The sequence below is a fragment of the Colobus angolensis genome, unplaced genomic scaffold, assembly GCF_000951035.1.
Source record: "Colobus angolensis palliatus isolate OR3802 unplaced genomic scaffold, Cang.pa_1.0 Scaffold42, whole genome shotgun sequence".
NCBI classification, from domain to species: Eukaryota; Metazoa; Chordata; class Mammalia; order Primates; family Cercopithecidae; genus Colobus; species Colobus angolensis.
Window position 1 is genome coordinate 6,689,731 of NW_012117599.1, and position 20,175 is coordinate 6,709,905.

Here is a 20,175-nt window from a genome sequence, read left to right on the forward strand (position 1 = left end):
TTTTTCAGGAGCCAGAAAAGAACATTAAGCACTGACATACAATATATGTGTTGCCTTTTGATTACAAGAAAGTCTATTTTTAAGCGACTCGACTAATATTTGAAGCATTATGTTAAATGACTTTGATCAATATTTTCAAGCCAATTACTCAAAGAGAAATTAGGCGAAATGGCTGAGAACCTATCTTGAACAAATTAATTCCAAATTCATTTAGGATGGGTTTTAGGCTCTAGAGGAGATTAACAAGAATAGAGAAATATGAAAATATCTGTAACTAACTCTGAATATATATGTTGTTGGGAGAATAGAGGAAGCTGTGATACAAGTTTATTATCTCAAATCACTGGTCTTATTACGAACCAGTGTTTAATCTTGGACAGACATTTAACTGTTCAAAATCATCTTCTTCAACCACAGAATGATGGATTTGAATGAATTTCTTAGTTCCCTTTCAGTTCTAATACTCTGGGAATCTACACGGGAGGAGAGCGAATGCCCAAGGGAAGTAAAATTACAGAGCTTTAGCCCAGCCAACAAGAAAAGAAACTAACTAGAAGAGGAGGATTTGTATTGCAGGAACCTCGACATTGTTAATCCTTCATGATCCAGATCAACCCCATACTCTTACAGTTAAGGAAATTGATGGAAAAACCAGCAAAACAGTGACCAAATTGGCCGCATCACAGCAAATGACAGAGCCAGGTGTTAGAATTTGGTTCTCCCCCTCATAGCCTATTCTCTTCCTACCCTGACTCATCACAGCTAATAGTAGTTCACACTCGTGAAGGCTTGTTACATAAAAGGCTGCATCTTACGTTATTTATGGATGCTAAATTTATTTAATCCTTACATTCACATTCTGAGAGAAAAACTATGGCTACCCCATCAAGCAGATGAGGAGTCTGAGGACATGAAATGGTTAAGAACCTCACTCAAGGTCACATGACTGGCATGGAGAGGATCCAGGACAAACACAACAATATTTTAAAAAGTAAATTTGCTTATCTTTTGCGCTGTCCATGCGCCTATTATCAAAGAATGCTTGCTGGCAAGTCTGTGTGACGAGAAGTACATAAGGATGTGGAGAGTTTTATTCTACTAAGTGAAACTCTTCTTTGATTTATCAGAGCTTTAGTGAAAGGACCTTTCCTACCAGGCACCACTGCATTGGTGGTACCTGGGTTATGTGAGCCACTTGGGGATGAAAATCAATGTGGTAGAAAACTCCTCTATGTTTCCAGCAAGCTCTTCCACCCTAAACCTTCTGTTTAAGAAGCTCACTGGCAGTAAGAAGCACCCACTCACCCCCTAACCTTTGCCAACTTCCTTCCTTGTTTGCAATGAACCTCAAGAGGGACAAGCCAACAATAAAGGATTTGATTGTAGAACCATAGTCTCTAAGAGGACCCCTCTCATTTTTAAATTACAGACCTCCTTTGGATACTTAATGAGAATATGAGATGATAAGAATGTGTTTATCCACTCCACCCACTCAATAATACCCTTGCTTTGACTAGGTTTGAAAGGCACGACAAAAATTATGAATATAGATTAGAAAATATATACCTTACATTAAAAAAATCAAGATGTTATTAATTTAAACACACTCATGCAGACACATACACACAACACATGCCAGGAAACTGTAGCAAAGATTCCCACTTGAAGTGCTACTGTCTCTCAACTGACAAAGGGAAAAGCCATAAAAGATACTCTACCTGGGATAGACAATCATGGGTGTATGATGCAGTTAGGCTGTATTGTTTGCAGGGCACGCACACACAACCTCAGTTCACTAGCTCTGTATCTCTGCTCGTTCATGATCCTCTGCTCTGATACATATTTCCCCTTTTCTAGGCGTATTTGCTCTCTTCTATATCAGTAACCAGTTTCGGACTCTCCCCTTCTCCATCAAGGACCAGTGCATCATTTTCTACAGTGGTGTTCGAGGAGCCGGAAGTTTTTCACTTGCATTTTTGCTTCCTCTGTCTCTTTTTCCTAGGAAGAAAATGTTCGTCACTGCTACTCTAGTAGTTATATACTTTACTGCATTTATTCAGGTAAGTCGATTTCCCTTATATTTAAAATAAATAGATTATTTCAGGACAATGTAGTAAATTAGTAAAATACAAATAAAGACATCTTATCTGATTTTCAGATCTGCGCTCAATACCCAAACTAAATTTCCAGAGATTTCTAGATCATGTTTGTGACCATCCTTTAACTTCTAAAATATATTGCCTTTTAATCAATACAGCATATTAATAAAAAGATTCCTGAGGAACAGGTGACTAATAGCTATTCTACATTTCTGAAAAAGAGATTCCAATTAGTACTAGGTAGCATATGTTTTTGTTTTAGTGGGAGTTAGCTCTTAATGAACCAATGAACGTTTATTTTAATGGGTGAAAACAAATTCCTATATTAAAATACAAACAATTATCTATTTTTATTGCAGTACTTAAAGGAATGAAGACCTGAAGTGAACATTCTGTAATAGCTAGTACCAAAACATATAGATTGGACATTCTAATAGTTTTGTTAATAAATTTGCTCTCTCTGGTGACAGTGTTCAACACAGCAGAACCCTTTTATTTTGCTATTTCTGATCTAGGGAATCACAATTGGCCCTCTGGTCAGGTACCTGGATGTTAAAAAAACCAATAAAAAAGAATCCATCAATGAAGAGCTTCATATTCGTGTAAGTTATCTCATAGTCACAATAAATAAATTAATAAGACATTTCTCCTTTGTTACCATGAGACGTGTTCACACGTCACTAGACTTCCTCTTTCCTCCCCCACTCTACCAAGACTGACTGTATAAGTTTCCTATGGCTGCTGTAGGAAATTGCCACAAACTTAGTGATTAAAACAAGGCAGATTTATTGTCTTATAGTTCTGGAGGTCAGAAGTTCAAAATTCAGGTGTTGTAGGGCTGTGCTCCTTTCTGGAGGCCCTGGGGAGAATCTGTTTCCTCACCTCCCACAGCTTCCAAAGGCTGCCTGCGTTCCTTGGCCCATGGCCCCTTCCATCTTCAGAGCCCGCAATGGCTGCATCCCTTCAACAATGATCCTTCTGCCTCCCTCTTCCACATTGAAGGAGCTTTATGATCCCACTGCATCCACATGGATAATTCAGGAGATTGTCTCCAGCTTAAGGTCAGCTGATTAGCAACCTTAAGTCCATCTGCCACTTAATACTCCTTTAAACTAAACTACCATATTCACAAGTTCTGGGGATTAAGACATGGATATCTTTGCAAGGTCATTGTTCCCCCTACCACGGTCTGCCCTCCGTCTCCCAAAGATTCATATCTGTTCCACATGCAAAATACCTTCCTTCTATCCCACCACCCCAAAAGTCTCAATACATTGCATCATCAATTCAAAATCCAAAATATCATCTGAATCTTATCAGGTCAAAAATCCCAAATCTCATTATCTCCATCATCTAGAGCAGGGCTCAGTGAGGCTCTGGGTATAATCTATTCTGAGGCTCAGTTTCTCTTCATTTATGAATTTGTTGAAATCAAGAAACAAGTTATCTGCTCTTAAAATATATGGTAGGACACTCATTGAATAACAGTTATGGCTATTGCCTTTTGAAAAGCTGGGGAGATAATGAAAGAAAAAAAGGAGTCATCGATACCAAGCAAACATCAATGTTTCCTGGGCAAGCTTTATTTGGTTTCATGGGCTGGGAATCCCCTAATCCCTTGCAACTCTTTGTTCCACCCTCTGAGTTCTCAACTTCACCCTCTGAATCATACTTCCTTTGTTTACAAAGGTGGCATAAATTTGCAGCTGAGTAACTTTATCAGTCTATTTCTTGCTTATAGAATTGTGAGGGTCTGACATATTCTCTTTCTTTCATTTCCCCCTCCTTTTTTGTCCAAGTTGGTGGTGTTTCCATCAGGGATCAACAGAGAAGCAGAGCCAGTAGGATGGATGGACAAAGATAGAGATAGAGATAGAGATAGAGATGGAGATGGAGATGGAGATAGAGATAGAGATAGAGATAGAGATAGAGATGGAGATAGAGATAGAGATGGAGATAGAGATAGATAGAGATGGAGATGGAGATGGAGATAGAGATAGAGATACATAGAGATAGAGATAAGGATAGAGACAGAGATAGAGATAGAGATAGAGATAGGAAGAGATTTGTTGTAAGGAATTGTTTTTCAGTATTGTTGGGACTGGCTAGGAAAGCCCAAAATCCATGGGACAGGTCATCCAGAAGAACTACTGTCTATAAGTAGGATTTTTTTTTTTTTTCATCAGGGAAGCCTGGGGCCTGTTCTTAAGCCCTTTCAACTGATTGAATCAGACCCACCCAGATTATCTGGGTCATCTCCCTTAAGTAAGACAACCGATTATGACTTTAATCAGATCTACAAAATACATTTACAGCAACATCTAGAGTACTGTTTGATTGAATAACCGGGGAGTTGCCTGGCTAAATTGATACCTCAAAATACTATCACAGTAACTAACATTCAATATTGTCCCGCTTTTTTCTAAAATCACTGTTCCAATGAAATATGGGGTCCTCTGCCTTTTTTGAACTCTTACTATAGGAAGGGCAAAGGGTGCTACTTCTTTTGCAAACATGGCTGAGTGGCAGATTTTAGTGAAAACATCCCAGGCTAGCAAAGATGAATATGACATTGAGCATGGTTTCTACCTGTTTGTTTAAGTTCAGCACAACATTGAAGGGATACCACTGTGTATAGCTCCAAGGAATAGAAATGAGAACTAATGTCTGAAGGGTTATAGGTGGAGACTTCAACTCAGTTAATGAAAGAGCGTTCTGACAATCATTTCCTGATTGGCACACCCGAAGCTGAAGTGGATGTGTCTAACCAGTGATTGGGAACATGTGGCATCGTTGCTGTACATGAGATTCAAGCTTTGAGGAGATAGTTGAACCTGAAAAACGTTAGGTTTCTTCTATCCCTGAGAGTTCACCATTTTAATACTAGAGAAACTGATGAATGATGAAGTCTTCCAAAATCTACCCTAAAGTTCATGGTCAAAGTGACCTAGGAAATTTGGTTATTTAAATTCCAGGAAATTCTAATGAAAAATCTTCAAGGCCATTTGAAAATAATTAACAGATAAGGATAAGTATTAACTGTTTTGAAATATGTACCGCCTTAAACTGATCATAGATTTTTGTCTCTATCTTTGTCTCTTATGATTTATTATTTTGACAAATTAGATAATCCACCTAAGTCCATGGCACTTGGATATTTCATTCTTCTCTCATTTATTTTTCTTTTCCTCAAAAAAGTTATAATTTTTGGTAGAAAGTAGTGAATCAATTATTTAATAATTAATTTAATATTTGAATCTGTTTTTCAAAACAAAATTCAGAAGCCAGTATAGACTTCAATAATTTCAAATTTAAAATATTTGGAGACTAATTTCATAATTATTTTGAAGACTGCACTTTTTCCTAAATTTCCATAAACAATTTTGGATAAAACAAATGCAATTTAATTTGCTCGAGTGGTGAAATGTAAGTACTTAGATCAAACAAGCATATTAAAATAAGGAATATAGATATTTTATTATATGTTATAGTATAATATTTATAGAAGTATATTTTCAGAAATTATATGATTGGATAGCAGTGTGTTCTTTTGCAGTGAAATTAAAAGTAACAGTTATTACAATTATTTAATAATATCTTAAATATGATATATTTTATTATTATTAATTATCCTCCAAAAGATTTCAGTAATGAGACATTTCCTAGATCATTCTAGAAAAGTTATCCAAAGCAAATGCCAGGTTCCCTGTTTTCATTACATATTATGTGAATTATCAAGAAACTTATCTACAGAGTCTTTAAACCATAAAACAAAGTTGAAATTACTGTGAAAGGCATCAAATATTTTATTACACAAACACAGTGATAGAAAGTCAGATACGCTCCAGAAAATTAAAGCCTCCTTTGTTTTTTAAGGTGTCTTAGCTGTCCTGTGTGTCTTTCAGAGTTCGCGTTTCTCCAGCAATCATTTTCTTGTGTTTGTTTGGCAGCTGATGGATCACTTAAAGGCTGGAATCGAAGACGTGTGTGGGCACTGGAGTCACTACCAAGTGAGAGACAAGTAAGGAGGCTGAGGGTTTCACTCCCTGGCAAAGGATACGGGTGGCATGGGTAACTTCTAAAGGTTCCATTGGAAGCTGGGCATAAAACCAGAGAATTCAGGGAATGGAGACCAAGAAGATAAGGTGCTCCAGAGCCATCCCTACAGGAAGCAGTTGAAATTCCAGGGCATGCTAAGCCTGGAAAATAAAGAGTTGTCAGGTGGAAGACGCAGTAGACTCGGTGTAGGTTGTTTCAGAGAGAACTAGTACAGCTAATGGGTAGAAATTAGAAAAGTAATATTTAAGTTAAAAACAAGGACAAGCTTCCCAATGATAAGATCAGCTCTACCACGGGATGGCCAGCTTGGAAAAGCAGTTTGGAAAGGGAGTTTGGTGCCTCCTTAGGAATCCTGGCAAGGGATTCCTCCATTGTGGGGAAGGCCATGGTGGAAGATCTTTAAGATTCTCAAATAGAGTAATTCTTTTTTAAAATGCCCAAATCCCTCTTCTCCACCATATCTCACCTTTCAGAATGTATTGTTTTACTGGATTTAGTTTCCAGTTCAGGAGGAAGGCTGGAGTGAGTAGCTGGCAGCTCACTGAGGATAGGGCTCTGAGAAGCTCTCAATCTTGGGCGCAGGCAAGGAAAAGAAAGTGCGGAAGGAGATTGAGAAGAGGTGGTCAGAGAGTCTGGCAGGGAAGCAGGAGCGAGTCAGGCAGTGGAGGGCACAGAGGGAGGACCCGGCACGTCAGGAGACACAAAGCATCCAGGATGGGAAGGATGAGGGCAGCCTCTGGAGTTGAACAGGACAAGGTCAAGGCGATCTCAGTGAAAGAAAGTCAGGGAGGGTGTTATGGTTGGGGAGGTGGTTACCGTGGGCTGAGAATACACAAGAGCCATGGCTTCTCATGAGGTCAGAAAACCAGAAGACAGAAGATCGACCCAGTCGGAATAAGAGGAGGCCTGGTCTGAGCCGAGCTCAGACAGCAAAGCTCAGGAAGCCAGCCCCTGACCCTGGAGGGGCTTAGCTGACAGAGCTCATGGACCAGGAAACCAATTGCCAGATAATAAACCAGCAGCCCGGGAAGCTATGTTCCCCTCTGGAAAATAAAGCAGGCGGGCAAACTAATCTTTGAATGTAAAATGATTGAAAGTGTTGAAAATTCCAACTCCAAACAAATGGCTGACTCTGAAGGCACCATATGCAAAGCGCAGCTCGCTCGAATGGGCCGGCCAGAGGTTCCTTACAATAGTCAGCGGCCATCAGTCTCGTCTATTCACAGTCTCCATCATTCAGGCTATTGGGACGTATGTAGGGTTTTTTCTTCCCCTTAATTGGTAGGATTCAAAATGATCTGCAGCATAATGGGGCAAAACTACTGTAACTACCGGGCCATTTAAAGTTATTGGGTTCTGGTTGAATAGGCCAGTATTACTGTAAGTGCAGCTGCCGCTGTTATGCGCTATTAGAATGGAACACTTGTTCAAAAGCTTCAGCCCCCTCATTTCTTCTCTTACAATTGGAGCTGAGCTGGGCTGGGCCTCCCCCGCGCCTCACTTATGCACACTTTTTGCCCTGATTGCAGCTTGTCCCTTCCTTTTGTTTAGATGATTTTCAATGTATTCAGGCCAGTAGGCCATTCTGTTTTTTTTTTATTTTAAAAAATGCATAAATACTATGAATTAAAAAAAAAAAAGTGTTCAAATGCTGTGAATACCAGGCACTGTCCTGATGTTTCTTCAGAATAAAGTTAAGTAGTAAGTAGTTTGTTTTAAGAGAAATGCATACTTATGTAACACATACAGACGTTCAAGATTTCAAAAATGTTGGTTTTCATTTTTAGGTTTAAGAAGTTTGATCATAAATACTTACGGAAAATCCTCATCCGAAAGAACCTACCCAAATCAAGCATTGTTTCTTTGTACAAGAAGCTGGAAATGAAGCAAGCCATCGAGATGGTGGAGACTGGGATACTAAGCTCTACAGCTTTCTCCATACCCCATCAGTAAGTCATATCTGTTCTTTGTTCTAAACTTTCACTGTCAGAATTCCAAGGGGCACTGACTCATTGCCTCATTTAAAGGTACACGAGGAGTAAAGAGGCAGAAATATAAAGAAGAAATTATGTTTAAAATATGTAATCTAAGTCTTGGCATTTTTATGGCTTGGCCAAAGCTCAACGTATTTTACTTAGTTTCTGAAAATTACTTTCTAGCAAATGTTGCTTGCTTAGAGTTGTATGACATCTTTCTTTGGGAGGGAAGGGCAAGTGAATGTGTAGAATTGCAGCATATTCTACAGGACTGTCTCAGTGTGCTCCTGACATGACCCCTGTGCATGTGATTCTGTCCTTCCTACCATTGTGTTTCTTCCCATAAGCCATTTCTGTTCCTCTTTTACATGAGAGATGAGTTAACTTTCTGAGATGATAACTTGGATTTGGGAATGAGTGATGATAGCAGGAGGTGTGGTCATTGGTGGTCTATGTAAAGAGAAAGTTGTGTTTGTAATTGCATCTAAGGTGAAGGTCTACATGAGATTGTGAAATTTGCCTTGAGTCTATGTGAGACCAGCTTGGAGTAGAAGCAGCGACTGGCCTGGCTTCCTGAGGAACAGGGAGTTGTTGTGGAAGCAGGACATAGGGAGGGGTGATACTGGAATATAAACCCATCATTACAAGATGATTTTCTGTGCAATGTGGTAGAGCCTCTGGTAGCCACTTGTCCCAAGAGCTGGTTAAATACTTCTTAAAACTGTTTTAACTCTGAGATTTAATGAGAGCCCCTTCAATGTCAAAAGAATGCATTAATTTCCCAAAGATGCCCAGTTTTTCCTCCAAAAAAATGATTTATAAATTGGGAAAACAAATCACAACATATATTTAGGATAAGGAACATGGGCCCCCTCCATCCTGTTGTCTTCAGCAGGTAAAAACACTTGATCATATGCTTCAATTATGTCTTCACATTTAAAAAGGCAGTTGGAAGAACAGCTAAGAATAGGTAGCAATAAAATTGTCACTATTGCCTAAGTCTTATTTCTGAGATAATACCTTCATCCCTTGCCTGCTAATAAATCAGAAACACCCTTGCATTTCTTACATGGCCTGAGTAGAATCCTAACTAGTGTCCCTGAGGATATCTCAATATAATACAAAGCTTTCTGCCTTATTTCTTAGTGACTTTTCTTTGAGGGTTGCGGGGGGGAGTGTTGATTTGTTTTGATGCTGCCCATCACGTGGCTTTAAGGAAACTTCTGATATTAAAATGGAAAAGTGCTGACAAATATATATTGGCAATGCTCTGCTGCATCATAGTGGAGCCCCAGGCAAAGGAAACATCAGGCATATTGATCCTCTGTTATTTAAAATGTTGATATTATATTCATCAAGAATTTTTTGCATTGACCTTTATTTCTAAAAATACTGCATTTGAATCTGACTTACCTTAGTTACTGAGTTTTTTGGAACCTCCTTGCATTTGACACCTTTGATCCAATCCTGTCTGTTAGACACCTCCTATGTGTCAGGCACCATGAAGTGGACACAGGCTTTGCCCTCATGGACACCATACTCTGGTAGGGTCATGACATTAACAAAAAAGGCCACACAAACATAATCATAAAGAACAGAGAGCTATGCAAGTCTATGAGAGGTGCACCTCACCTGGACTCCTTGCCTTTGGCCTGCTCACTGAGGGATCAATGCTGATTAATGCAGTTTAGACCATTAGAAACTTCCTTAATTGCTTTGCTCACTTAAGTGAGCACTTGGTCTAGGAAGGTAGGGGTGCTTATCTCAAATGAGAATCAGTCTGCCAGGTGGCAAAGCATATTTTGAATTTTTGTATTACATTGCATCAGCCATGAGCATTTGCCTTAATTTCTGATCTCAAGGCAATCTTTAAACCAGTTTTATTTGGAGCAGGGCCTGCCAGTTGAGTTAATTATTTCTTTAGAAATGCATTTAAGATTAGTGAGAGAGCCTTATAGGTACGAGATAATTTTTTTTCCTCCTACACTCCAAGCAGGTAGTTAACTGGGGTGGGAGAGATTTTTTAAAGTTGATATTTAATACATATTCAGTATTTAAATTGCATTTATTTGATCTCATCAGAAATCTGTAGGACGTCAAGCAAAAAGGAATTCCTCTCCTGAGATCAAAGCAGCTAATTTCTTACAAAACAAACCTTCATACAATAATAGGAAAAAGAAGTGTGTACTCAGCTCGCTTTTTATTATTCTGTATGAGATGATAACAACAAAATGCACAGGTATTTTTTTCTTTAGAAGTTCAAGCAATTGTTCTACAAAAGGTTTAGATTTTCAAATTCTATGACCTTCAGAAGAACACTGCCACCATGGTTGTCTATTTGCACAGTTTGGATGATGTTGATTTTTTGGAATCCCATTGCTTTTACATACATTACCTTATTTGAAACTCAAAACAATCCTATGAATAGGTAGAAGATGCACTTTGATTACTATTTCAAATATGAAGTGGCTCATCTCACCAATGAGTGGTAAGCTGTTAGAAATTATCAGAGACAGAGACTCAAGCTGATTAAAAGCGTTGAAGCTTTAAACACTTTTGGATTAAAGTGATATTAAAATATTTATATATTTATAGGCATAACAAATGACAACCATACAACTTCAAAATGTATTTTAAAATTCCCAAATAATTTTAATGTGTCCTTTGTTTTTTAAAGAAACCTAAAGTAACTGCATTGTAGTCTAAGAATTTGCTAACGGATCGCACATTGACAGGTACAAATTCACATTTCCGCATTCTCACACAGAAAACTAGGATGCAGACTCTGACGCCATTTTTCACTTCCACAATGGAACACCGTATTCTGAGGAGCAGCATCCTCTCAGCCACTCGTCACTCATTCCAAATGTTGTTCATCTTGGTGACCTCTGTAAAAACAGGCAAAGCAGCTGCACACACAGTGCTGCTGGTGGGCGCCACTGTGTGCATCGCAGGCAGGTCTTCCTGTCCTCTGAGCCCACTTTTTCTAAAGACTTCACATCTTAGCTGCTTAAAAAAAAAGATGTGTTCTTCTAAATAAATTAGCAAATCATATTTGATCTTTTGGAACTTCATACTATGATAGGTGTATTCTACTAGATATTATAGTAGAATTGAAGCCTCTTTTTACATTATTATAGTAACTGATCAAAAGAGAAAAAGAGTGAGGGAAGATTGAAGAGAGGTTGATTAATGAGAACAAATATACACTTAGATAGAAGAAATAAGCTCTGGTGGTTGACAGGACTGCAGGGTAACTATAGTTAACACTGACTGATTGTACCTTTCAAAATAGCTAGAAAAGAATGATTTGAATGGTTCTCACATAAAGAAAATATAAAAATGCAAGGTGATGGATATCTCCATTACCCTAATTTGATTATATGAATGTATCAAATTATCACATATACACTAAAATTATTTACGACTATTATGTATCAATATAAAAGATAAGTAAGAAAAGTTATGAGAAATATGAACATTGTGTTCAATATACTTAGGTTCAGATTTTTCCAGTTTGATTGAAATTATTGCAGAACTTTTATTTAAGGTGATGAAGATCTCCTTTATGGATAATGAATCAATGGTCCAGTGACAAGAGTCTTTTGGTTTATAAGCTGACTTGATATAGAAATGATCACTCATTCAGTTTTTCTAAAGCTGTATCTCCTGTGCTTGTGCTGTGAGCATTTCAGGGACGATTTTGCTAATGAAGTGGCATGAAGAAAAGGCCAGGTATCACCTTGCCCAACTGAGTCAATTCTATAGCTGTAGAATGATAGTTGCTATAATTTTATAGCTGCAGCTTCTCAATGTGACTCCATGATGGGAGATGCCTTTGGGATACCTGAAGTGCTCACTCCAGCCAGAGCTTGAATGGACTTTACCTAAGTTCGTCCTCCCCAAAGTGGTCAATTACAAACTGGGAAGAGTGCCAAGTTAGATCTACTGCTATATCAAGTGTAATTTTACCATTTCCTTTATCAGTGGTTTCTCCTATTACGTTGTTTCATAATGAACACATAAATGGAACTATTTGACTAGCTGTTGTTTCTGCTTAGCAGTACATCACATTAACCACATTAAAGGAATGTGTTCAGATTGTGGAAGTGTGTGGGCATATCTAAATCAGAATAAATGTTATTTGAAGGACATTTAAACAGTTAGGTTGAAATGCCCTGATAATAATGTTAAGATCACCAAGGGTGGTAACTGTATATCAATAGAGGTGATATTTGCAGCTTTATGATATGGAAACTGATTTCAATCAGTTTGTAGAGAGGACATTAGTCAGTCTACAGATAGCATTGCTAAACAAAATCCAGGCTTGCTGTGATATTCAGTACCCAAGTCCTTTAAAATCTTTTATCAAATGTACATTGCTTTTAAAATATCTTCACTATTAATGGCTGCATTGCTAGTAATGTTTTGAAAAATACTTAAAAGGTGGCCTGTATTAAAACTAATCATTACTCATGTCTGTGGCCAATTATCTTAAGAGCGTATGCAAGCAGATATCAAAGCCTTCAGTGCCCTTATGCATTCAAAATTCAAAAGAGTTGAGGCTAGAAACAAATAAACCAATTAGGGTTTATATCAAGATGTTAAGGAAGGTGATAGTATTAAAAAGGGAGTTCATTATTTTTAGTTCTCTCTTTTTGGTTCTTAGGTTCCACATGGAATATATATTATTCATGTAATATAAAGTTTTTAAAAATGACTGCCACTAGATTGTAATCAAATATATTTGTCACATGAGAATTCTTCCCGCAGGATTGTCAGGGCTTTATAATCCCCAGAGGACAATTGTGCATTGACTGCTAACCTGGGCACAGGCAAAACCTGGTTTTTAATCCCTTCCAGAGGTGGGAAGGGGTCACAGTGTATAATATCTCAGAGCTGGGCTGGCTCTCATGGTATAAATGGTCTAATTGCCCTTGTAAAATGTGATTCTGGTTTCTTCAATTATTTCTTAATCAAAGATAAAATCCCTACAGGTACAATTCCAATACAAATGTACTCATGAAACTAACATTTTGTTAGATAAATGCTAATCAAAATGTGGTGGTGTGTAGAAGGTATTAAATCTGAATTGTTTGCCACCCGTCCTCAGTGAGATAGGTAAGTACAAAACTAGCAAAGAGTTTGTCTTGGACTGAATCATTTTTTTTTCCGTTGCATTTAATGGTAAAATATTTGGATTGCATGGTATGGTATCATTTTCTAACAATGGATTTTTATTGTATTGTACAAACATTCCAGTTCATAAGAGATTTGTGGGGGAAAAAAAAACTTGTTACCACTTTAGATCTTTTTTAAAAAATGGGTTGGAATAATTACCACATATAAGCTATAGGGAAAGGACCAGTATTTTCAAAACCTGAAGTCAAGACACATGTTCTGACATTTCAAATCAACTTACTAGAACAATAGGAAAAATTATATGTAGGATTCTGGAGCTTAGGATTCCCCTCAGTACAGAGCAAGGCCCACTGATATTTTTGTGGCACCTCTTGCCAAATGAAAGAATAATGTTTGTCTCTTCTCCAATAACGATTCCAGGGCCCAGAGGATACAAGGAATCAAAAGACTTTCCCCTGAAGATGTGGAGTCCATAAGGGACATTCTGACATCCAACATGTACCAAGTTCGGCAAAGGGTGTGTATGAGCCACCTGTGTTGTCCCCATTGTCTGTCCTTGAAAACAGTCCTTCAGGAGTCCCCTGATGTTCACGTCACCCTCTGTAAGGTGAACTCTTGCTGAATGTTTTTTCTCTGCTTAGTTTGGAGAATAGAAAGTTAATCGTCATGTTTCTGCTGCAAAATTGGCACCTGTGGCATAAAAAGAAGTGCAAATCTAGTTACCGTCTCTAGGGGGCAGGCTGCCCTAGCCCTGCAGCCTGGTGCTTTCCAGAACTAGCAGGTCTCTCTGCAAAGAAGCTCATCCACCACACCACAGAACAAAGATGGCACCAGGCCGCTGATCACAGTGCACTTGTCCCAATTGTATTGACTACAATAAGAAAGTTGAGATCGTTTAGGTTCCAATATTGAAACTATAATTTATAATGAATAAATGCCTGAATAAAAGGAGACATCTTATTTCTCTCTTTTGGAACTAGGTATGAAATCTCTACTAGTCCTTGGGAACTGGTCCAAAGTACATACTAAGAAGATTTCTGAGGGCAGTGAATGAATCTTTCTGAAACTTTGACTTAGTTGAATAACATTCCATCTAATTAGTCATCTAACGAAGTCATATAATGAGAAGTTTGTATAGTTTGAGGATTTGATCGTCCATCCTAATCCTAATACTTGGGTGTGATTAGAAATGAATTCATTTTGAGGGCCTTTAGTTTTGTGACTGTGTCCTTGATCATAGTCGTAATGAAACTAAAACAAAATCGCCTAGACAAAGCTCCTCATTTTCAAAGGGAAGATGCTGAGGTCAGTGGAGTTGGTTATCTGACTTGTTCAAGGTTACAAAACAAATCCAGGTTAAGAACGCAGGTCTTCTACCCACCCACCCAGTGCTCTTTTCATGACTCTGGACTTACATAATCCAATGAAAGCGAATGTTTTCTGGTCTCCTGTTTCCACTCAAAGGTCAGTGATTAAGAGGAATGTGTCAGTGAAAGGCTCTGCACCAGCTGGAGGAATTCAGGTCAGCACGAATGATAGTGTGCTTAGAGTAAATTCCAAGGCTATCAAACCATTCCAAGTGAAACTGTTTCAGTGAGACTATCACATCCTGCCTTAGACAAATAATAGGTAACAGCTTCCTGGTTTGAAGAATGTGGCTAGCTTAGTGAGAGCTGGAGTCCAGAGGGTACCTGTTACTCAGCCTTTTCCCTATGTGGATGAAGATCAAGTTTAGGGAAAGGTCTGGAAATGGAGATGAAGATCCTCGGACTCTAATCCAGTCTAAAATAAGGTCAGCTGCTCATCCTTTCTTTTCTTCGTTGGATGCAGTTTCCAAGATAGCCTCCTTTCATCTCTTTTAATAAGTATCCTATGCATTCTGCTTTCCAGAGTTCTGCTTTCTAAGATATACAGCACCTCCCTTCCTCATTGCCCTCAAATTAAAGCACAAAGGCCTCTTTCCATTTAAGAATTTTATTGCTGATGACCGTGAGAGCCAAATAGGGAGAACGCAATTGATAAACAGAGGGCAGTTACAAGCCTATGAGGTGGCTTTTTGACTCCACTTTGCTTACTCCATAAGTCAAACTCACCAGTCCTACCCCTTCCCGTCTTCCTCTCCTTACTCAACTTTACAAAGGTCATGAGAATTCTGTCTTCCACCATGGTCCTCTTGATCTCTTGAAGGAAAAGTCTACCTGAAAATGCAACTCAGGACAATTATACATTTACTCTGTTTCTAGCAGACGATCTACATTTTTGAGGAATGTCACAAAGGGTGTACATTAACCATCCTGCACTCTGTAGCCTGGATAACAGATGCAGGCCTGGTAGCCAGGGCATTTCTCACTGTTCACATCTTGAAAGAGGCCATCTTGGGCATCGGGATTTACCTCAGAGCAGGACCAGGATGAATGCAGAGTTTGACTCTGGGTGACCTTAATGCAGAGTTGATCCAAAACTGAGCTGGCCCTGCTGGGTCTGTTGCTCCTAGGAGGACTCCAGCCAATTCTGTTTGAAGTCCTTCGACTCAGTAAACCCAGGACAGAATCTTCATGGATGGAAAACTTAAAGGACTCACCTCTGGAGGTTCCTGGTAGGACAACCACAGAGGAAGCTCTCTGAAACCCAGTGGGGATGGAGGTTGAGAAACACTATGACTAAACTTACAAGAGAAGAAACTGGCTTCAGCCCAGACCCCCAGGATAGGTCACAGATTGATGGGTGGTTCCTGTGTAGCCTGGATAATCAGATTACTCTCAGAATTTCTACATGCTTTCAAAGGAAGAGAGCAATTTCAGTTTCCTTCAGCAAATAGTTAATGCACATCTAGAATGTGCCGGGTATCAGGAACACTGCACTGAATAAGACAAAGTTCCTTCTCCTTTAGGACTCAAGGTCCAGTGGAAGTACAAGCTCCACTGTAACACAGAAATGGAGGGAGAGAAGGGAAGAAACTTGCATGCACATTATATGCATAGAGGCTTCTGTGCTCCCTGCAGACAGGCAAAATAGAGAAGCACGTGGGTCATGGGAGGTTATGGGAGATGAAATAGGAAGCCAACTGCCCAAGTGTTCCTTAAAAAGTACAACCTCCTCCCAAGTCTAGGTGTAGGAAATCCTACTAGCAATACATTGTATGTATACAAACACACACGTACACACACACACGCTGCATTCAGTTTTGCATGATTTTAAAATTGATAAACAATTGTAAAAGTTTGTCTCTATATTCCCAATTCTTATTTTATTTTTCACGATCGTGTCATGTTACCATTTTTAATATTTCAATGTATAAAATGCACATAGGTTGAGGTGTATCATTACTAATGATAGACAAGAATTCATATTTCAAACTGTTTTCAAAATTCAACTTTTTGGGGAAAATTCTTGTCAGATCTGTTAATTTGCCAAAAGTGGACAATAAAGACCTCCCATTGGGATAAGGAGAAAGTTGGATTTACCCTTCCCTCATTGTTCCCTTGGCCTTCAGTTTATGCCTTCTTTTCCCTTGGAGACAGGTGTCACTGTCACTCTGTCACCCAGGCTAGAGTGCGGTGGCACGATCACGGCTCACTGTGGCTTTGACCCCCTACACTCAAGCGATTCTCCTACCTCAGCTTCGTGAGTAGCTAGGCCCGCAGGTTCACACCACCACACCCAGCTATTTTTTTGTTTGTATTTTTTGTAGAGATAGGGTTTAGTCACATTGCCCAGGTTGGTCTCAAACTACTGGGCTCAGTGATCCACATGTCTTGGCCTCCTGAAGTGCTAGGATTACAGGTGTGAGCCACCTTGGCAGTCCAGTTTACACCTTCTTTACAACACTTTTTAAATACAATTATCTATTTTGTGAGGGTTACTTTAGTTAATAGCAAATGGAAACCACACATCTACTTAACTGGATGCACACACACTGAAACACAATGAACTGCAAGCTGGTGAAACCTATGAGGATGCCATTGTGAATCCCTTGTTGACTTGACCGTCTCATGTATGGACTGAGTGAGGGCCCGTTATACATTCATATATTAAGTACTAATAGAACTTAATATGCTTTGTATTTGTTTGGATAAAAATCAATAGAAATAGAAGTATCAGTATTTTCTTTCTCACCCTGTGGGGCATCTTGTGGCACTTTTTGGAGTGTGTGCACCCACCTAAAAAGCACATGGCCTGAAAAATGCAGCCTCTACTCCTTGGCAGGCTACCAGTGGCCTGACCCCAGCCCCTCCATGCCCCTCCAGTCTCACCTCTCTCACACTTTGAATGAAGCACCCCATTCTTTCGTGGTAACAGACTCATTCCTGGCTCTTTTCCAGCACATCCTCTGACTGTCCTCTCACCTCCAAGGTGGTTGCCAGCTGATGTCTTGGCTCATGTGTGTTCTCTCCCTGGAATTTATTCCCAGGATAACACTCACTCATCTTTCAAGACTCCCATCCAAGACTGGATGAAGTGCCTTTTGCCTGTCCTCTACGACCCCCTGATGATCCCAGAATCTTATCACTTACCTGCACACATAGCATCTTATCCCTATTGGTTTGACTTCTCCAGGAAACTGTAAGCCTTTGGAAGACCGTAGTTCTAATTTACTCACTTATTTAATCCTGTGCCTTCCACAGCACCTGAGGGCACATAGAGCATTTTCTCTGTTGAAGTGGAACTGACTATCCCTATCACAGCATCCGTCACTTGGGAGGGAGAGCCCCTGCGGTCCCGATCCTGTCATCTACCAGGACTTTGTGGTTTATCAGTGCACACAGTGTGTCACCTACTGACCCCTGGCAAACTGAGCCTTTGTTGGTGGGCCTTTAGTTAGCACCAAGAAGGAGAAGAAATTTCAGTTAAGCATTTTGCAAACATTTGTCTGAGGACTGACTAATGTTGGCCTAGGGTCCATGACAAGTTTCCATTGGTCTGGGGTAAAGGACAAGGAAGACATTCTCATAAAGCTAAATTGATTCAATTTGAAGGACTATTTTTTTTTTTAATCTCAAATTATGTTCTTCTTGTGACTTTGGTTAAGAGACTTTCTTTCTGAATTGATGATAATGGTTGATAGAAATCGTGTGTGTGTGTGTGTGTGTGTGCGTGCATGTGTGTGTAGGTATCCTTAATTAGTAAAATTAAAAGACAACAGCCCTATGGAAATTCCCAAAGTAGTTTAGTTTTGATATTTTCCTTTCTTATTAAATTCACTGGCCTGGCATCAAAAACATGACCTGGAAAGGAAAGTGTATGTATGGGGCAGGCCGAGTCTGTGGGTAACTAAGGGAAGGACCGCTGTAAGGATTAGAGCAGAAGGCAGAGGCTCCAGCCACAGCTCCGCCCTGAGAGCAGTGACCTGGGTTCACACACTTTTCTTCCTAGGACTGAAACTTGCTCACTCGTAATCAAGGCAAATGCTTAGCTGACCTCCAAGGTGCTCACCTGTTCTCCTGGTCTTAGGTTCCTGATGTTTCCATGGCTTCCTTGGCTGAAAGTTGTATGAAGGAGTCCTTACGTATTTGACATTCCATTTTCTCTGCAGACCCTGTCCTACAACAAATATAACCTCAAACCCCAAACAAGTGAGAAGCAGGCTAAAGAGATTCTGATCCGCCGCCAGAACACCTTAAGGGAGAGCATGAGGAAAGGCCACAGCCTGCCCTGGGGAAAGCCGGTACATTGGGGCTGGGGACTGGGACATTCCTTCAGTCTGCAAGTGTTTGTTACCTGCTGAGCCTGTTCCTGTACAGGATCTCACATGCATGACCATCAATATTTACACAAACAAAACCCCACCTTGTTACCTGAGAGATACTAAGGCAAGAGTGCAAGACACCAGAGCAACCTTTTTCTCTGGGTTCAGGGCCTTAGGGACTGAAGGCATCTGCCCATAGCGTGCTGCCCTCCAGGGTGGGTCAAGGACTGCAATGCACTTGATGTGCTGTGAGTCCAGACCCAGACCCCATGGTGACCAGGTACTGACCATGCCCTTCCGTCCTCATGGTCAGTACCTGGTCACCATGGGGTCTGGTTCTGGACCAGGCCATCTGACCCCAGGATGCTTACTTCTGTCCCCAAAACGTATAGGAAGGGATTGGTTGTTACCAAGACTCCTGGGCTCACTTTCACATCAGCCACTGTGTTCCTGCACTCTTCCCATTGAGGCCATAACAAACCAGTCTTACCTGCAGTTTGTATGGAGCCTGGGTGAGAAGCAGGCCCTAATCTCAAACCTATCCTCAGTGGGGATATGGGAGTAACTTTGAAAGGTTGCTAATGGTCTATTTTGTCATGAGAGGGAAAGGAAATACATATTGGAGACTGGTGTGGTCTGCTTTCTCAAAACAAAGAAACCAAAAGCCAGTAATCCAAACAAGATGCCAAAGAGCAGGTCTGTGTTCCTCCCTTTATTTTATTTTATTACTTTTGAGATGGAGTCTCATTCTGTCACCCAGACTGGAGTGCAGTGGGTGGTGTGATCTCAGCTCACTACAACCTCTGCCTCCTGGGTTCATGCGATTCTCCTGCCTCAGCCTCCTGAGTAGCTGGGATTACAGGTGCCTGTGACCATGCCCTGCTAATTTTTGTATTTTTAGTAGAGACAAGGTTTCGCCATGTTGACCAGGCTGGTCTTGAATTCTTGACCTCAGGTGATCCGCTCACCTTTGCCTCCCAAAGTGCTGGGATTAGAGGCATAAGCCAAAGTGTCTGGCCCTTCCCTTTATTTGCCATGTGAAGCTCTGAATTGAGGCAGCTTATTCTGCTTTTTCTTTCTACTTGCTACCCACAGGCTGGCACCAAGAATATCCGCTACCTCTCCTTCCCCTACGGGAATCCTCAGTCTGCGGGAAGAGACACAAGGGCTGCTGAGTTCTCAGGTAAGCTGCATGCCTGGCTTCTCTGCTGCT

At 40.1% G+C, this 20,175-nt stretch overlaps 1 protein-coding gene across 1 annotated transcript in view; it reads left to right on the forward strand.

Moving 5' to 3' along the window:
• The window catches only part of SLC9A4 (solute carrier family 9, subfamily A (NHE4, cation proton antiporter 4), member 4), a 58,396-nt gene that overhangs the window by 31,305 nt on the left and 6,916 nt on the right, over window positions 1-20,175 (forward strand). The window contains exons 5-11 of the mRNA XM_011956612.1: window positions 1,858-2,060; window positions 2,615-2,701; window positions 6,050-6,120; window positions 7,946-8,107; window positions 13,697-13,793; window positions 18,810-18,941; window positions 20,058-20,145. Coding sequence (XP_011812002.1) covers window positions 1,858-2,060; window positions 2,615-2,701; window positions 6,050-6,120; window positions 7,946-8,107; window positions 13,697-13,793; window positions 18,810-18,941; window positions 20,058-20,145 — 840 coding nt within the window. The remainder of the gene's footprint in view (window positions 1-1,857; window positions 2,061-2,614; window positions 2,702-6,049; window positions 6,121-7,945; window positions 8,108-13,696; window positions 13,794-18,809; window positions 18,942-20,057; window positions 20,146-20,175) is intronic.